The sequence below is a fragment of the Saccopteryx bilineata genome, chromosome 7 (assembly GCF_036850765.1).
Source record: "Saccopteryx bilineata isolate mSacBil1 chromosome 7, mSacBil1_pri_phased_curated, whole genome shotgun sequence".
In the NCBI taxonomy this organism is placed as follows: domain Eukaryota; kingdom Metazoa; phylum Chordata; class Mammalia; order Chiroptera; family Emballonuridae; genus Saccopteryx; species Saccopteryx bilineata.
This window is the reverse complement of record NC_089496.1, coordinates 17,920,614-17,932,544: the sequence shown is the minus strand read 5'-3', so window position 1 is coordinate 17,932,544 and position 11,931 is coordinate 17,920,614. Positions and strand designations below refer to the sequence as shown.

Here is an 11,931-nt window from a genome sequence, read left to right as displayed (position 1 = left end):
ATTGTCCTGCCTCTGAGAGGAGTTTATTATCACACTTAAGACCTTAGATCTGTGCACTTTGTTAAATAGAACTTATACCTCAATAAAAATATAAAAGATATTTACTGTTTTCTTCTTTCTAGAATAACTCATTATCTATTCTCTCTCCTCCTCCTCCTCCTCCTCCTCCTCCTCCTCCTCCTCCTCCTCCTCCTTCTTCTCCTTCTCCTCCTCCTCCTCCTCCTCCTCCTCCTCCTCCTCCTCCTCCTCCTCCTCCTTCTTCTTCTTCTTCTTTAGAGAGCGAGGCAGGGAGAAACAAAGACACTGTTCCTGTATGTGCCCTGACTGGGGAGTGAACCAGTAGCCTCTGCACTTCAGGCCAACACTCCCACCAACCGAGGTATCTGGCCAGGGCTGTCTGTCTTCTTTTGAAAAAGATTTAAGATGTCTTACAAAGGTGTATGGTATTGAACTGTATTTATAAGTAAAGAATTCTGGGTGATTCTAAAATGAAGGCAGGAAGATGAAATGCAGTGAGATGTGCAGGTAGTCCTCAGCGCTAATGCCAAGCAGTTCTGCGCTCTCCCTAGGGGTGAACTGAACAGAGCATCCTAGCAGTCAACAGAAAGAAGAAACACAACAACTCCACATCCAGAAACTGGCAGTCCAGCCGGTCAGAAGCACAGAGAGACCAGAGAGAAATTTCCCCTGGGCCATCTCAGAAAAAGGCAACTATGCAATCAAACCGCTTTGTGCTGTTTAAACATCCTATTTGGGACCCTGGATCTCTGAGTTCCTTTTGGCTACATTTTCACTCCTATGCATGGGATATGCCCTCAGAGAACTTAGGGAGAGGCGGCGACCCTCTGACAGGCAAGGGCCCCCCTGTACCATTCTGTGGGACCAGCACCAGGCCCTGCTCACTTTCCTGGGTGTGGTTTGGGGGAGCCCTGCTCATGCCGGCTGGGTCTCTGTTCTTGGGGGTGCCTGGCTTGCCATCCTGGTTTCTGGCCCCGGGGCGTGCCTCCTCAGCCTTGGCTTTGCCACGCGGCCACTCTCCTTCCCTGTCGGTGCTCCTCGGTGGCCCAGTTCCTTCCACAGACACAGCTCTGCTTGGAGCAGCTCCATGCGTGCTGGACTCGTTCTGCTTTGGCATTTGCATTAAGGGATCTTCCCACTTTCTGGCTCCAGTTTTTGAGTTGAATCTGTATTTTGCCCCAGTAACTGGGGCGGGGGGGATACAACAACCATGTAAATGAAATAATTCAAGTGATTCTCTCCTCCTCATCTCCATCTTGCTTTATCTCACCCGCAGAGAAGAGGAAGCGTGCTGGAAGGTGTGAGTCACCAGGACAGAAAGCACACTTGCGCCCAGTCGTCAGTCAGCAGCCTGCCTTTCCCAAGGGCTGCTGCTCGGATGGCGTGGAGCGCGTGGAGCGCGTGGAGCGCGTGGAGCGCGTGGAGCGCGTGGAGCGCGTGGAGCGCGTGGAGCGCGTGGAGCGCAGGCGCCGGGCTCCGCGGGAGGACGGTCTCGAGGTCATCTCAATTGCAAGATTAGAAGGCCACACAGATCTGGAACTCCAGGGGAGCTTCAGATCAACCAGGTTCAATTTCTAATGCCCATTTCATCCTGATTTGTTTTAAAAGACCCCTGAATTCCTGCTATTAAAAGGCATTCACCAAGGAAGAGGGAAAAGACTGATTTTTCTGTAGTTAGGTGAGGAGGGTTGGCAGGCACAGAAACAGAAGCCTAGCCCTGGTTGCGATGGCATACGAGCCATTTTTATGGTGTCAGAGCCTGAGGCACGACGTGGTGCATCTGCTCACATTAGTCCAGCTGGCTCACTCCTTCCATTTTCCTTTTCTCAAACACACATTCCCAGCAGAGTAGCGGCCTTGGTCTCCTCGGCTCTTCCCGCAGTTCTGGGCGAGCCCTGCTCTGGCTGTTTCCAGGCCACTGAGTGGCCTCTCCTCCGATGAGGAGCCCACCAGCACTTATGCTAATGAGGACACATTATGGTAACAAGTACCTAATAATAGAGGGAAATTTAATTCCAGCTGCAGCAGCAGCAGCCTCTCCTGGAGAGGAGCCATCCTCCTTCCAAGGACGGCTGAGCGGCTCGCATGGGAGCGTGGCAGCGAGCCAACACACTTGCCTGCTGAATTTGGTTCCTTCCCTTTATTCATGTCTATAATTGAGCCTTTGTAAGTGGAGGGATGTGTGTAAAGGAGCTAAATTTGGAGCTGATTTCATGGGGGTGATGAGAGCTCTGTAGGCCAGCTGTACCTCATGTTCATCTTGCCAACCAAGAAGAAATTCTTGGCCCTGATCTAGGAAAGAAAGAAGCCAAGCTTGCAATTTCTCCATTTCTCTCACTACCAGACAGGATGGTGTTAGAAGCATTCAGAAATGATCAGGGTTGGGAGTTGAATCCCAATGAGCAGGAAAAAACTGTGGGCTCTGAGATTCACCAATTCCTTGCCTGGGCTTGCGCTTTAGAGAGGAAGGCTAGACAGAGGCATGGCCTTGAGCAGGACCCTGGGGGTGGACAGCCTCTGAGGTCTTGCACGGTCAGCTCAGAGCTGATATCACTTTGTAGTGTAGCCTAGATGGATCTGAGTTAAAAGTATGAAGTTGGATAAAGTCCCCACAATTCTACTAGCCTGGAATATGCAAAACACTCTTATGGGTGGCACTGCAGCTTACTCACCTGGGTCTGTGGCTTCACCATCAAAGACAGTGCTCATCTGGATGGTTTCCTAAGGAACAAAAACAGGCAGCTTCAAGCACAACCCTATACTCCTCCTCCTAGACAAGGCCAGGCATCCTCACGGCCTGTGTTTCTGACCCAGGGCCTTCTGGGCATTTATTTACTCAGTAGGCACTGTGCCGGATGCTGGGCACCAGCAGTGAACAAGGGAGGAGTGTTCACTGCCCACTGAGCTTCCAGTCAACTGGAAGCCCTTGACATGCAAGCTCTCCAACGTAGTGATAAGGGCTGTATGAAGGGGAATATATGCGGCCACAGGGGCACAGTGGGAGTGGGAGGAGGACATTTAGGGCAGGAAAACATCCTGAGTAAAGGATGTCCAAGCTGCATAGGAGGAAGAGCAGAAGTACATGCACCATCAGCGAGGGGCCGCACTGCCTAACCCGCTGCCAGACAGACTGCAAGGCAGGCACAGCGAGCACTGCGTGCTCCCCACTCTGGACGCTTGCTGCATCCCCCTGCCCAGGCCAGTGCAGTGTGCATCAAGGCCTGCCCCGCCTTATCTAAGTCCTGTGCTCCATAGCTTTCTCTTCCCCTGATCCTTACCTCTGCCAGCCTCCAGGGCCTGACCTCTGACCCGATGGAAACACCCCTTTCCCTCCCAGGGCCTCCAATGGTGCCATTCTTTAGCTAATGAGAACTGTGCTTGGAGTTTAATGGCTGCATGTATTCTACCTGTTCGCTCAGCTCAGCAACCCCACTTTTTTTTTTTTTTTTTTTTTTTGTTGCATTTTTCTGAAGCTGGAAACAGGGAGAGACAGTCAGACAGACTCCTGCATGCGCCCGACCAGGATCCACCCGGCACGCCCACCAGGGGGCGACGCTCTGCCCACCAGGGGGCGATGCTCTGCCCATCCTGGGCATCGCCATGTTGCGACCAGAGCCACTCTAGCGCCTGAGGCAGAGGCCACAGAGCCATCCCCAGCGCCCGGGCCATCTTTGCTCCAATGGAGCCTTGGCTGCGGGAGGGGAAGAGAGAGACAGAGAGGAAGGCGCGGCAGAGGGGTGGAGAAGCAAATGGGCGCTTCTCCTATGTGCCCTGGCCAGGAATCGAACCCGGGTCCTCCGCACGCTAGGCCAACGCTCTACCGCTGAGCCAACCGGCCAGGGCCCAGCAACCCCACTTTTTATGGTCATGGAGATTTATTTATTTAATTGATTAATTTAATATTACATAATTCTGAGGCAGTCTCTGAATGAAGAGTAGTTGTTGTACACAGTAAGACCCAGAGATAAGAGATCGCCTCTTCCTCTCGTCTGTGTACAGACCAGTCCAGTACAGATAAACCTGGGCCGTGAGCCCGGAGCAGCAACTCCAGTGCTGCCTTCCCCACAGTGCCTGTTGTTCCCCAAACCTGTGGGTCTCGGATCATAACAGAGTCTTATCAGGGGGTGGGGCTGAGCTAGGGGGTCACCTTTAAGTGCCATCCCTTCCCTGTGGGTGGATTATACTCAGTAAGAGAAGAACAAGGAGCTGAGTTGAGAGCAACACTCCAGCTGTCGCACCTTTGCCTTTGTGTGACTCTTAAACTTTTCAAAATATCTCCCCACCTGTTATCACTGGGCAGGTGTTCTCACTCCCGTTTCACAGATGAGGAATCTAAAGCTGAAAGAGGCTAAGGGAATCTCTCAGATCATATGGCTTAGAAGCAGAGGCAACCCCAGGCCCTTTCTCTACTACTTTTTCCGCAAGGTTATGGAAGGGCAGAGCAAAAATAAATCCAACTGAAGGCTAATGCTTCAATTCTCATCTTTAAGCTCCTCTACCCCCAACTTGCTCTCCTGGAGAGCTGGTGTAGATAATAAACACCACTATTCAATATTTATGAAATCCAGCTCTTCTGCAAATATATCAGCAGACATGCTCAGTGGAGGGAACAAATTCTATCAGGAGCTCATCACACAGCAATCTGTTGCAGTGGCCAAATACAAGCATCTGCTTGACCAGCAAACCTCCGTGAGGCTGTGGCAGGGCCCCTCAGAAGGCACAGGAGTCCCACAACCCACTTCCCGAGCCCAGTGCCCCACGGCCACCATACCTACCACCACGACTTCTCTGTTTGCAGTCTTCATTTCTGCAAGGAATAAACAGAAAGAAATTAAGCTTCTTGGACACTAAATTAACCTTAAAATTCTACCCCCATGATGGGATTTCTCTTAAACAGGCTTTGACATCAGTATGGCAGACACAGCAAAAAATTTTCTGTCTACAGACATGTTTATTGATGGCTTTCCGTTTTCTCAGAAAAATACACACACACACACACACACAACTAAAAAAAATGCTTTTCTTCTCTTTTTCCAGCTTATTGTTATTACTGAGCTAGGAAATTAGTTTTAAAATGCTTTATTGGTAAGAAAGAAAGATTGGGTTGATATAGTTGTTCATAATGTGGGGCTTTTTGTATGTATTCCCTATTCCCTTTTTGAAAAGTAACTATGGTGGGAGACAGTTTGTGAAAATCTCATTTATTAAAATCATCTCATTCAATATGATTAGTAACCATTATAATTACATTTCTAATTCTGCTTAGACGTGCTTTGTGCATGTCAGACACACATATCTATGACTGGAGTGATGAAAACAATTCTTTTTAGAAACACACTTTCCAATTCCTTGTCCTGTCTCTCCGCATAGCCTGGGCTCCCCTTGAGGCCACGACTTCCAGGGCAGGGGCGGACATCTCCTCCGGCTTGGAGTCGGTCAGGTGGGCCTTCCTCAATTCACCAGCGTCCCTGAAATCATTCAGCTCTCCCAGCCCATCTGACTGCACCCAGCTCCCCCTTTCTAACTAGGCTGACCTAAATAACTTGTGAAATAATCAAATCTGTTATAATCTCAGAATAAAGTATCTTTTTTTTTTTTAAAGAGACAGCTGTCTAATGTAGAGCATTAGCTGTCCTCAGGAAGGGTCATGCCCCTCTGAACAACAGAGAGTAGATACTGTTCGTGTTTAACCCACAGAAAATCTTCATTCCTGTCCCACTTGGTGGGAAACTGACTTTTCTAGGTGCTTAAGTTGAGCTGATTGGAGGCGACTCTGGGCATGGTACAGGCAGGACCAAATGCACAATTTGAGTGGGCCAATGACCTTCTTTTTCCCCTCCTGACCTGTTTTATTCCAGCCATGGAAGATGTGGCTAAAAACCCACCAAGACAGGACTGCATCCTGATTCTCTGCTGAGCTGAGCCCATTCATGTAGTGCAACAGAGCGAGCAAAAATGATCATAACAACAGCAACAAACAAAGGGAATAAGCACCACACATACCTCCTTTCTTCATCCTGTGGGGGAAAGGGGATTGACAAGAGTTAACCTGAGGGCATTCTGCACTCAAACACTATGACACTATGGGGGCCTTTGGGCAACTGTGTTCCCTGGGACTCAGGAGTTGATTGAAAGGGCCCCGGATGGGGACTAAATTGAAGGTGAGCTCCCACTTCTGCTCCAAAAAGAGCAACTCCATCACTGTTGGTTTGGGACTAAGGAGGTTCTGAGAGTGTGATAAGTTTGGAAACGATTGCTTCATAAAACTTCAGGAGATACACCGTCTCTGGTTGAGGGCATACCAACCCCAATCGGACTGCCAGCAACTCCTGCCCCAGGTCTCTCCCCAGCACCTAGCTGAACAGAGGCTTAGCCCCCAGCAGTGAGGTTCAAAAGCTAGCAGTTAAACCCTGGTTTGCTGTAACGTAGAGAGCCTGACTGAACTCTAAGACCCTTTCCATGATAACATTGGATTCTATAATACTGTGACTCTAATTTTATTGTTTTGTTACTGGACAAGTGTTGACTGCCATGTGGTACAACTAATTTTCAGAGAGACCAGGTCTGAGTTTGAATTACTAGCTACTTTTTCTTTCTTTCTTTCTTTCTTTTTCTCTATTTTTCTGAAGCCGGAAACGGGGAGAGACAGTCAGACTCCCGCATGCACCTGACCGGGATCCACTCGGTACGGCCACCAGGGGGCGACGCTCTGCCCACCAGGGGGCAATGCTCTGCCCACCAGGGGGCGACGCTCTGTTGCTACCAGAGCCACTCTAGTGCCTGGGGCAGAGGCCAAGGAGCCATCCCCAGCACCCGGGCCATCTTTGCTCCAATGGAGCCTTGGCTGCGGGAGGGGAAGAGAGAGACAGAGAGGAAGGAGGGGGGGAGGGGTGGAGAAGCAGATGGGCACTTCTCCTGTGTGCCCTGGCCGGAAATCGAACCCGGGACTTCTGCATGCCAGGCCGATGCTCTACCACTGAGCCAACCGGCCAGGGCCACTTTTTCTTTTTTAAGTCAACCATGTTGAAAATGATTAATAAGTTAAAGCAACCAGGTTCGAGGTGCATATTTAACATTTAACCATAATCTGCACGGGAGTTGCAGCATCTACTGGATGCTGACTTCCTTTAAGGACTTCTGCCCAAGTCCCACTACAGAGCACCACCATCCTCACAAGCTCACACAGCACACTTTTGGAGCCAATATGTTTTTAAATCAATTTGTGAGTAGAGCCTGACCAGGCAGTGGCGCAGTGGATAGAGCTTTGGACTGGGATGCGGAGGACCCAGGTTCGAGACCCCGAAGTTGCCAGCTTGAGTGCAGGCTCATCTGGTTTGAGCAAAATCTCACCAGCTTGGACCCAAGGTCACTGGCTTGAGCAAGGGGTTACTCGGTCTGCTGTAGCCTCCTCCCCACCCCCCCACCCCCGTCAAGGCACATATGAGAAAGCAATCAATAGACAACTAAGGTGTCACAATGAAAAACTAATGATTGATGCTTCTCATCTCTCTCTGTTCCTGTCTGTCTGTCCCTATCTATCCCTCTCTGACTTTCTTCTGTCTCTGTAAAAAAAAAAAAAATTTGTGAGTAGAGTCCAAGCAAAAATGCCTTTTTAAATTTCAGCAGATGCTCAAGGATTTCTTACCTTGAAGTCAAGGCTGCCAAAGACAACAAATTTGCCCAGTGAATATGGCAAAATACAAAGCACATCTTTATGTTAATACCTTGTAGTTTTACACTAAGTCTTTCATCCATACATTTTAAATTATTTGACACCTACTAGTTAATCTTCAAAATGCCTTTATTTTATTTTATTTTTATTTTTTTCAAAATGCCTTTAAAGGGCACATGAGTTTTACCATCCCTCTTTTTGCCAGTGTGAAATTCCAAAACTCAAGTTTCAACACCCCAAGATTCTTGGGTTTATAGCTAAACTGGAAATCTAGAATCAGGAGCTCAATGAACAATAAAAATTAATGCAACAAGATTTTTTAAAATAGTGTATCTAAACATTTATATCAGGAGCAGTGCTAAGTGCTTTCTTTGCATTTGCTCATTTAAATGTTTAGTTTTTAAATAAGGACATTGAGACTCACCAAGGTTGTCACTTGCCTTAAGCCATATACTTGGAAAATAGCAGAACTATGGTTTGAACCCAGGTCCTGTCTAACTCTAAAGCCCAGGCTCAGAAAAGTCATGCTCTAATTGTAAGAGCTTCTGAAACTCAAGAACTGGCTCTGGGGGAAGCTTGTAGAAATCTAGTGCTCTCCTCACTTCACTGGAGTACCTCGCTTTAGCCAGTAAAAGAGGCTCAGCAGGGTGTCACAGTAAGAGGCATGTTGGTGCTAATAGGAGGGTGAGGAAAGAGGCCTGTGTTTACAGCCCTGGGGAATATGGGATCAGGGCCACATACAAAAGAACAATGGTGATTTAGTTACACAAAAGCCCAGCTTAATCACTGGAGCCAAAAGCTTAATTTCTTTATCCGTTTTTTTGTGCTGCCTCTAATTCCATCCCATCCTTTCAATATTCTACAATATTTAAATATGCTAACATGACGCGCTCCTGGGCTTTTTTCCGAAGCATGTAGCCCGAGCAGGTCTCCAAGAGGTTGAAAGCCCGGTTTCTTTGAGAACACTCAGACAGGGCAGGATCCCGGGAAAGCCAAGGGAACAGTCTCCTGACTGATAGGTTGCAGGTGGGGCCGTGCTTTACTGCTCAAGATATCTGTGTTTTTCTAGAAGAACAGTGTTGCTTTTACCTCAACCAGTTAGGGCTGGTTAGAGATGCAGTTGCAAAGCTAAAGGAGTGGGCTCAATGAATCCATGACAAACAAGCCAAATCTTGGAATCAGTTGGCCCCACACAAACTGGATATCTTGTTTATAACCATTTATTGGTCCACTCAACTCTCATATTTGTCATTTTAGCTTTTGGGCCCTGTCTCCAATGCCTATCCTCTAGCCTCTTACAGAACCGCATGCAAGCCTTCACCAACTAGAAAACTGGAGAAATCTACCTGCTCTACACACCAACCCTGAAACCTACACTCGCTGGGCAGAAAAATGTGAGCCCCTATGATTATGCCCCTGAAGAGCAGGAAGAAATTTCAGAAGAGAGACCACCACCCCTATAACCTTACTCTGCCTTCTGCCTTCTCAGCATGTAGTCCGTCTCCTGTGCCTTTTCTCTAATTTCCTCCAGGACCACTGTAGGGCCAGTAGCCACAGCCATCATGACAGCCGCCTGGCCCATGCAGGTTCGCATTGGATTCGGACAGACGGTAATGAAACAACGGAGCCAAGAACTGGTGGGCTGTTACATTTAATCCTAGATTGCACCCGACAGGCAAGAAATACACACAGTGGGAAAACACTTCCCTTTCCATTCAGGACTCCTAAAGCCACTGATGTATCCGAGTTTTCCTAGAATCAAAGGTTTCTACCTTACCAGTCTTATTCACCTCTGTTCCCCATCTCCTTCTCTCTGCACAAACTCTACACAAACTGGCTTCTACTTCAGCACTCCACCATCTTGGCAGCTAGTCCTCTCCTCTACGTGGCCTTTCTCTGCTCTCCTCCTAGAATGTAATCCCTCTTCCCCAGAACAACATGACCTCACTTCCTTTTAAAACCTTTTGGTGCGAAAGCTCTCCCCCAACACACATTAATATAATCACGCCCATCCCAAGCAAGAAGGGCAAACTAATATTATCACCTGGGCAACGGGCTTCCACATGGGCAGAGCCATCTTTAACAAAGTGAGCATAATATATTTTATCTGCCCAACAACCACCTAAAATCCTTCACTAACTGGACTGTCTATGAACTCCTGTTACTCCAAGCCACCCACCAGAAGGTCCCTACTTCACCACCGCAGCCCGAGGCCAGCCATCCCTTCCCCAGACTTGCAGCTCCTTACCAGCAGGATGTAGCTACAGAAAAATGATCATCACCCCTCAACCATATAACAAAAGGCTGGAATGATAGGGTTGCAGGTGGGGGCCATGACCCCCTCCTCCCTTAAGTGGACAAAGGGACATTGACAAACTAAATGTTCCAGATCACCTTCCCCCAGGCACCCGGGTGACTAACCCAGGTGTGGAAGGTCCCCTAGCTTATTTACAGTTAATCTTACATAAATTGCTGAAAGCTACATTTTCCTTAACGACCACCAGCCCCCACCCTCAAATCCCCTATTTAACCCTACTTGTTAGAGAACTGGGACTGCTCTCCCTTAGGAGACAGCCCGGCAGGTTTCCTTTCATTAAAGCCTGTTACACTGGTCTTTGGACTCCGATTGATTCTATCACTGACCAGGCAGGTGATAAAGAGGGTACACAGGGCTCAGGGGACTGAGGAGTCCATCCACATATGTCATTTTTCTTCCTTCACACCCAGCACCCTCTCTGGCCTGTAAAGAAACTCTAATTCTCCATATTTCCTTCTCCTGACATCACTGGAAACAATGTCCCAAAGGAAGTGGTGGAAAGGGCCCAGCCCACTGGCAACTTACAGAGGTATCTTCTGCTTCCTCATCTTGCAGGGACAGTGTCTGTGGATAGCTTTGGCCAAATGGATAATCAGAGTCACCAGGAAAACTAGAAGCAATATGGAGCCCACAGTGATGACAAAAGGCATGTACCACGCTGATGAAGAATAAACGTTTTTCCTGAGGATCTGGTAGGTGATTCTGGGCTTGAAAGAGAAGGTGGGGGTTGAGTGGAGGGTGGCAGCTGGCTGACATCAGCAACCCCCATGTTAAGTGCTTACTTCACTCTTTGTTCTTGTTCTGTACATCAGACATCTGTGTGCTCATAGTTCTTGCTGCTTCAACCCATTCTTTCATTTATAGTCTTTCCAGACATCAAGTAGATCAAACCCCAGAAAATATAAAGAACTGAAAAGCAACTCTAGGAATAATTTGATTCTCTGTCTTTCTTACCCTTCCCCAAAGCTAAAAATTCCATTGAATTTTTTCCCTGCCAAATCATGGCCATAGCCCAGGGACTAATATAGCTGCTGTCTCTCACTGGAAAGGCATGAGCCACGAAAGTTGTTTTCTGTAACACTTTATAGGCTTGTCAGTGTTCACTGACTACAAGCTGAGCTACCGGATGAGTGGGCTGATACCACAGGGAAACCTCAAGTTCAGCATTTGCCTCTTCGAGTGGGAGACAGATAAACAAGTTATGAAGACTTCAGGAGTGGAGATGCCACAATTGGGTCATGTGGTAAGCCCCAGAAATGTGGCAGTTCCTTCCTCCGCGAGCTTACTGGCTCCTACTACTGAAAACTTCTACAGTTATCTTCTGGCTCCATCCACTGGGGTGATAACGACTCAATCACATGGAGAGGAACATCAGCCTGCTCTTGATAAGCCTCTGAGAAGCAGAATTTGACCACCATGGGTGGTTTTCTAAGGTTTTGATAACCTTTCTTCTGGCATAGTACAAGTAGGGGGCTGCCAATCAAGAGCATAACTTCTACTGGGAACAGGAAGAAAGGGGAAGAAAGAGTCGGCACAAATATAAGTCAGTTTCCTCCCTGGCTCAGGGGAGATCGTCCTGTTGTCAGATTCCAGACACCTGCTTCTGAGGCACTTGCTGACTTTCTTCCTACCACTGACCACAGTCTGTTGTTATTTTATTAAATTGCATACTTTTATTAAATGGTATGTATTTGTAATCTGTCTCCTCCTCTAAATCAGTGGCTTTCCCATTTTAGCACACATCAGAACCCTTGGATGGCTTATTAAAACCACAGCTTGCTGCGGCCCAAACCCCAGAGTCTCTGACTTATTAGGTTTGGGGATGTAGTTGGGGGTTCCAGGTTCCAACATCCTTTCTGTGGTTTGTGGTGGTGATCATGGTTGGGTGAGGAATAACTCTAATATTTTGGAATGGGCCCAAGAA

At 48.0% G+C, this 11,931-nt stretch overlaps 1 protein-coding gene and 1 long non-coding RNA gene across 2 annotated transcripts in view; one reads left to right on the top strand and one right to left on the bottom strand.

Moving 5' to 3' along the window:
- Positions 1–894: 894 nt before the first annotated feature.
- The window catches only part of CDHR3 (cadherin related family member 3), a 199,593-nt gene continuing 188,556 nt past the window's right edge, over positions 895–11,931 (bottom strand). Inside the window, 6 exon segments of the mRNA XM_066240203.1 lie at positions 895–940; positions 943–1,203; positions 2,691–2,739; positions 4,794–4,825; positions 6,022–6,035; positions 10,533–10,714. Of these exon segments, the coding sequence (XP_066096300.1) occupies positions 900–940; positions 943–1,203; positions 2,691–2,739; positions 4,794–4,825; positions 6,022–6,035; positions 10,533–10,714 (579 nt within the window). The 3' untranslated portion in view covers positions 895–899.
- On the top strand, positions 1,449–11,587 carry LOC136311051 (uncharacterized). The gene is made up of 3 exons (XR_010726675.1): positions 1,449–1,583; positions 10,563–10,699; positions 11,096–11,587. It is a non-coding gene; the product is annotated as an uncharacterized lncRNA (long non-coding RNA).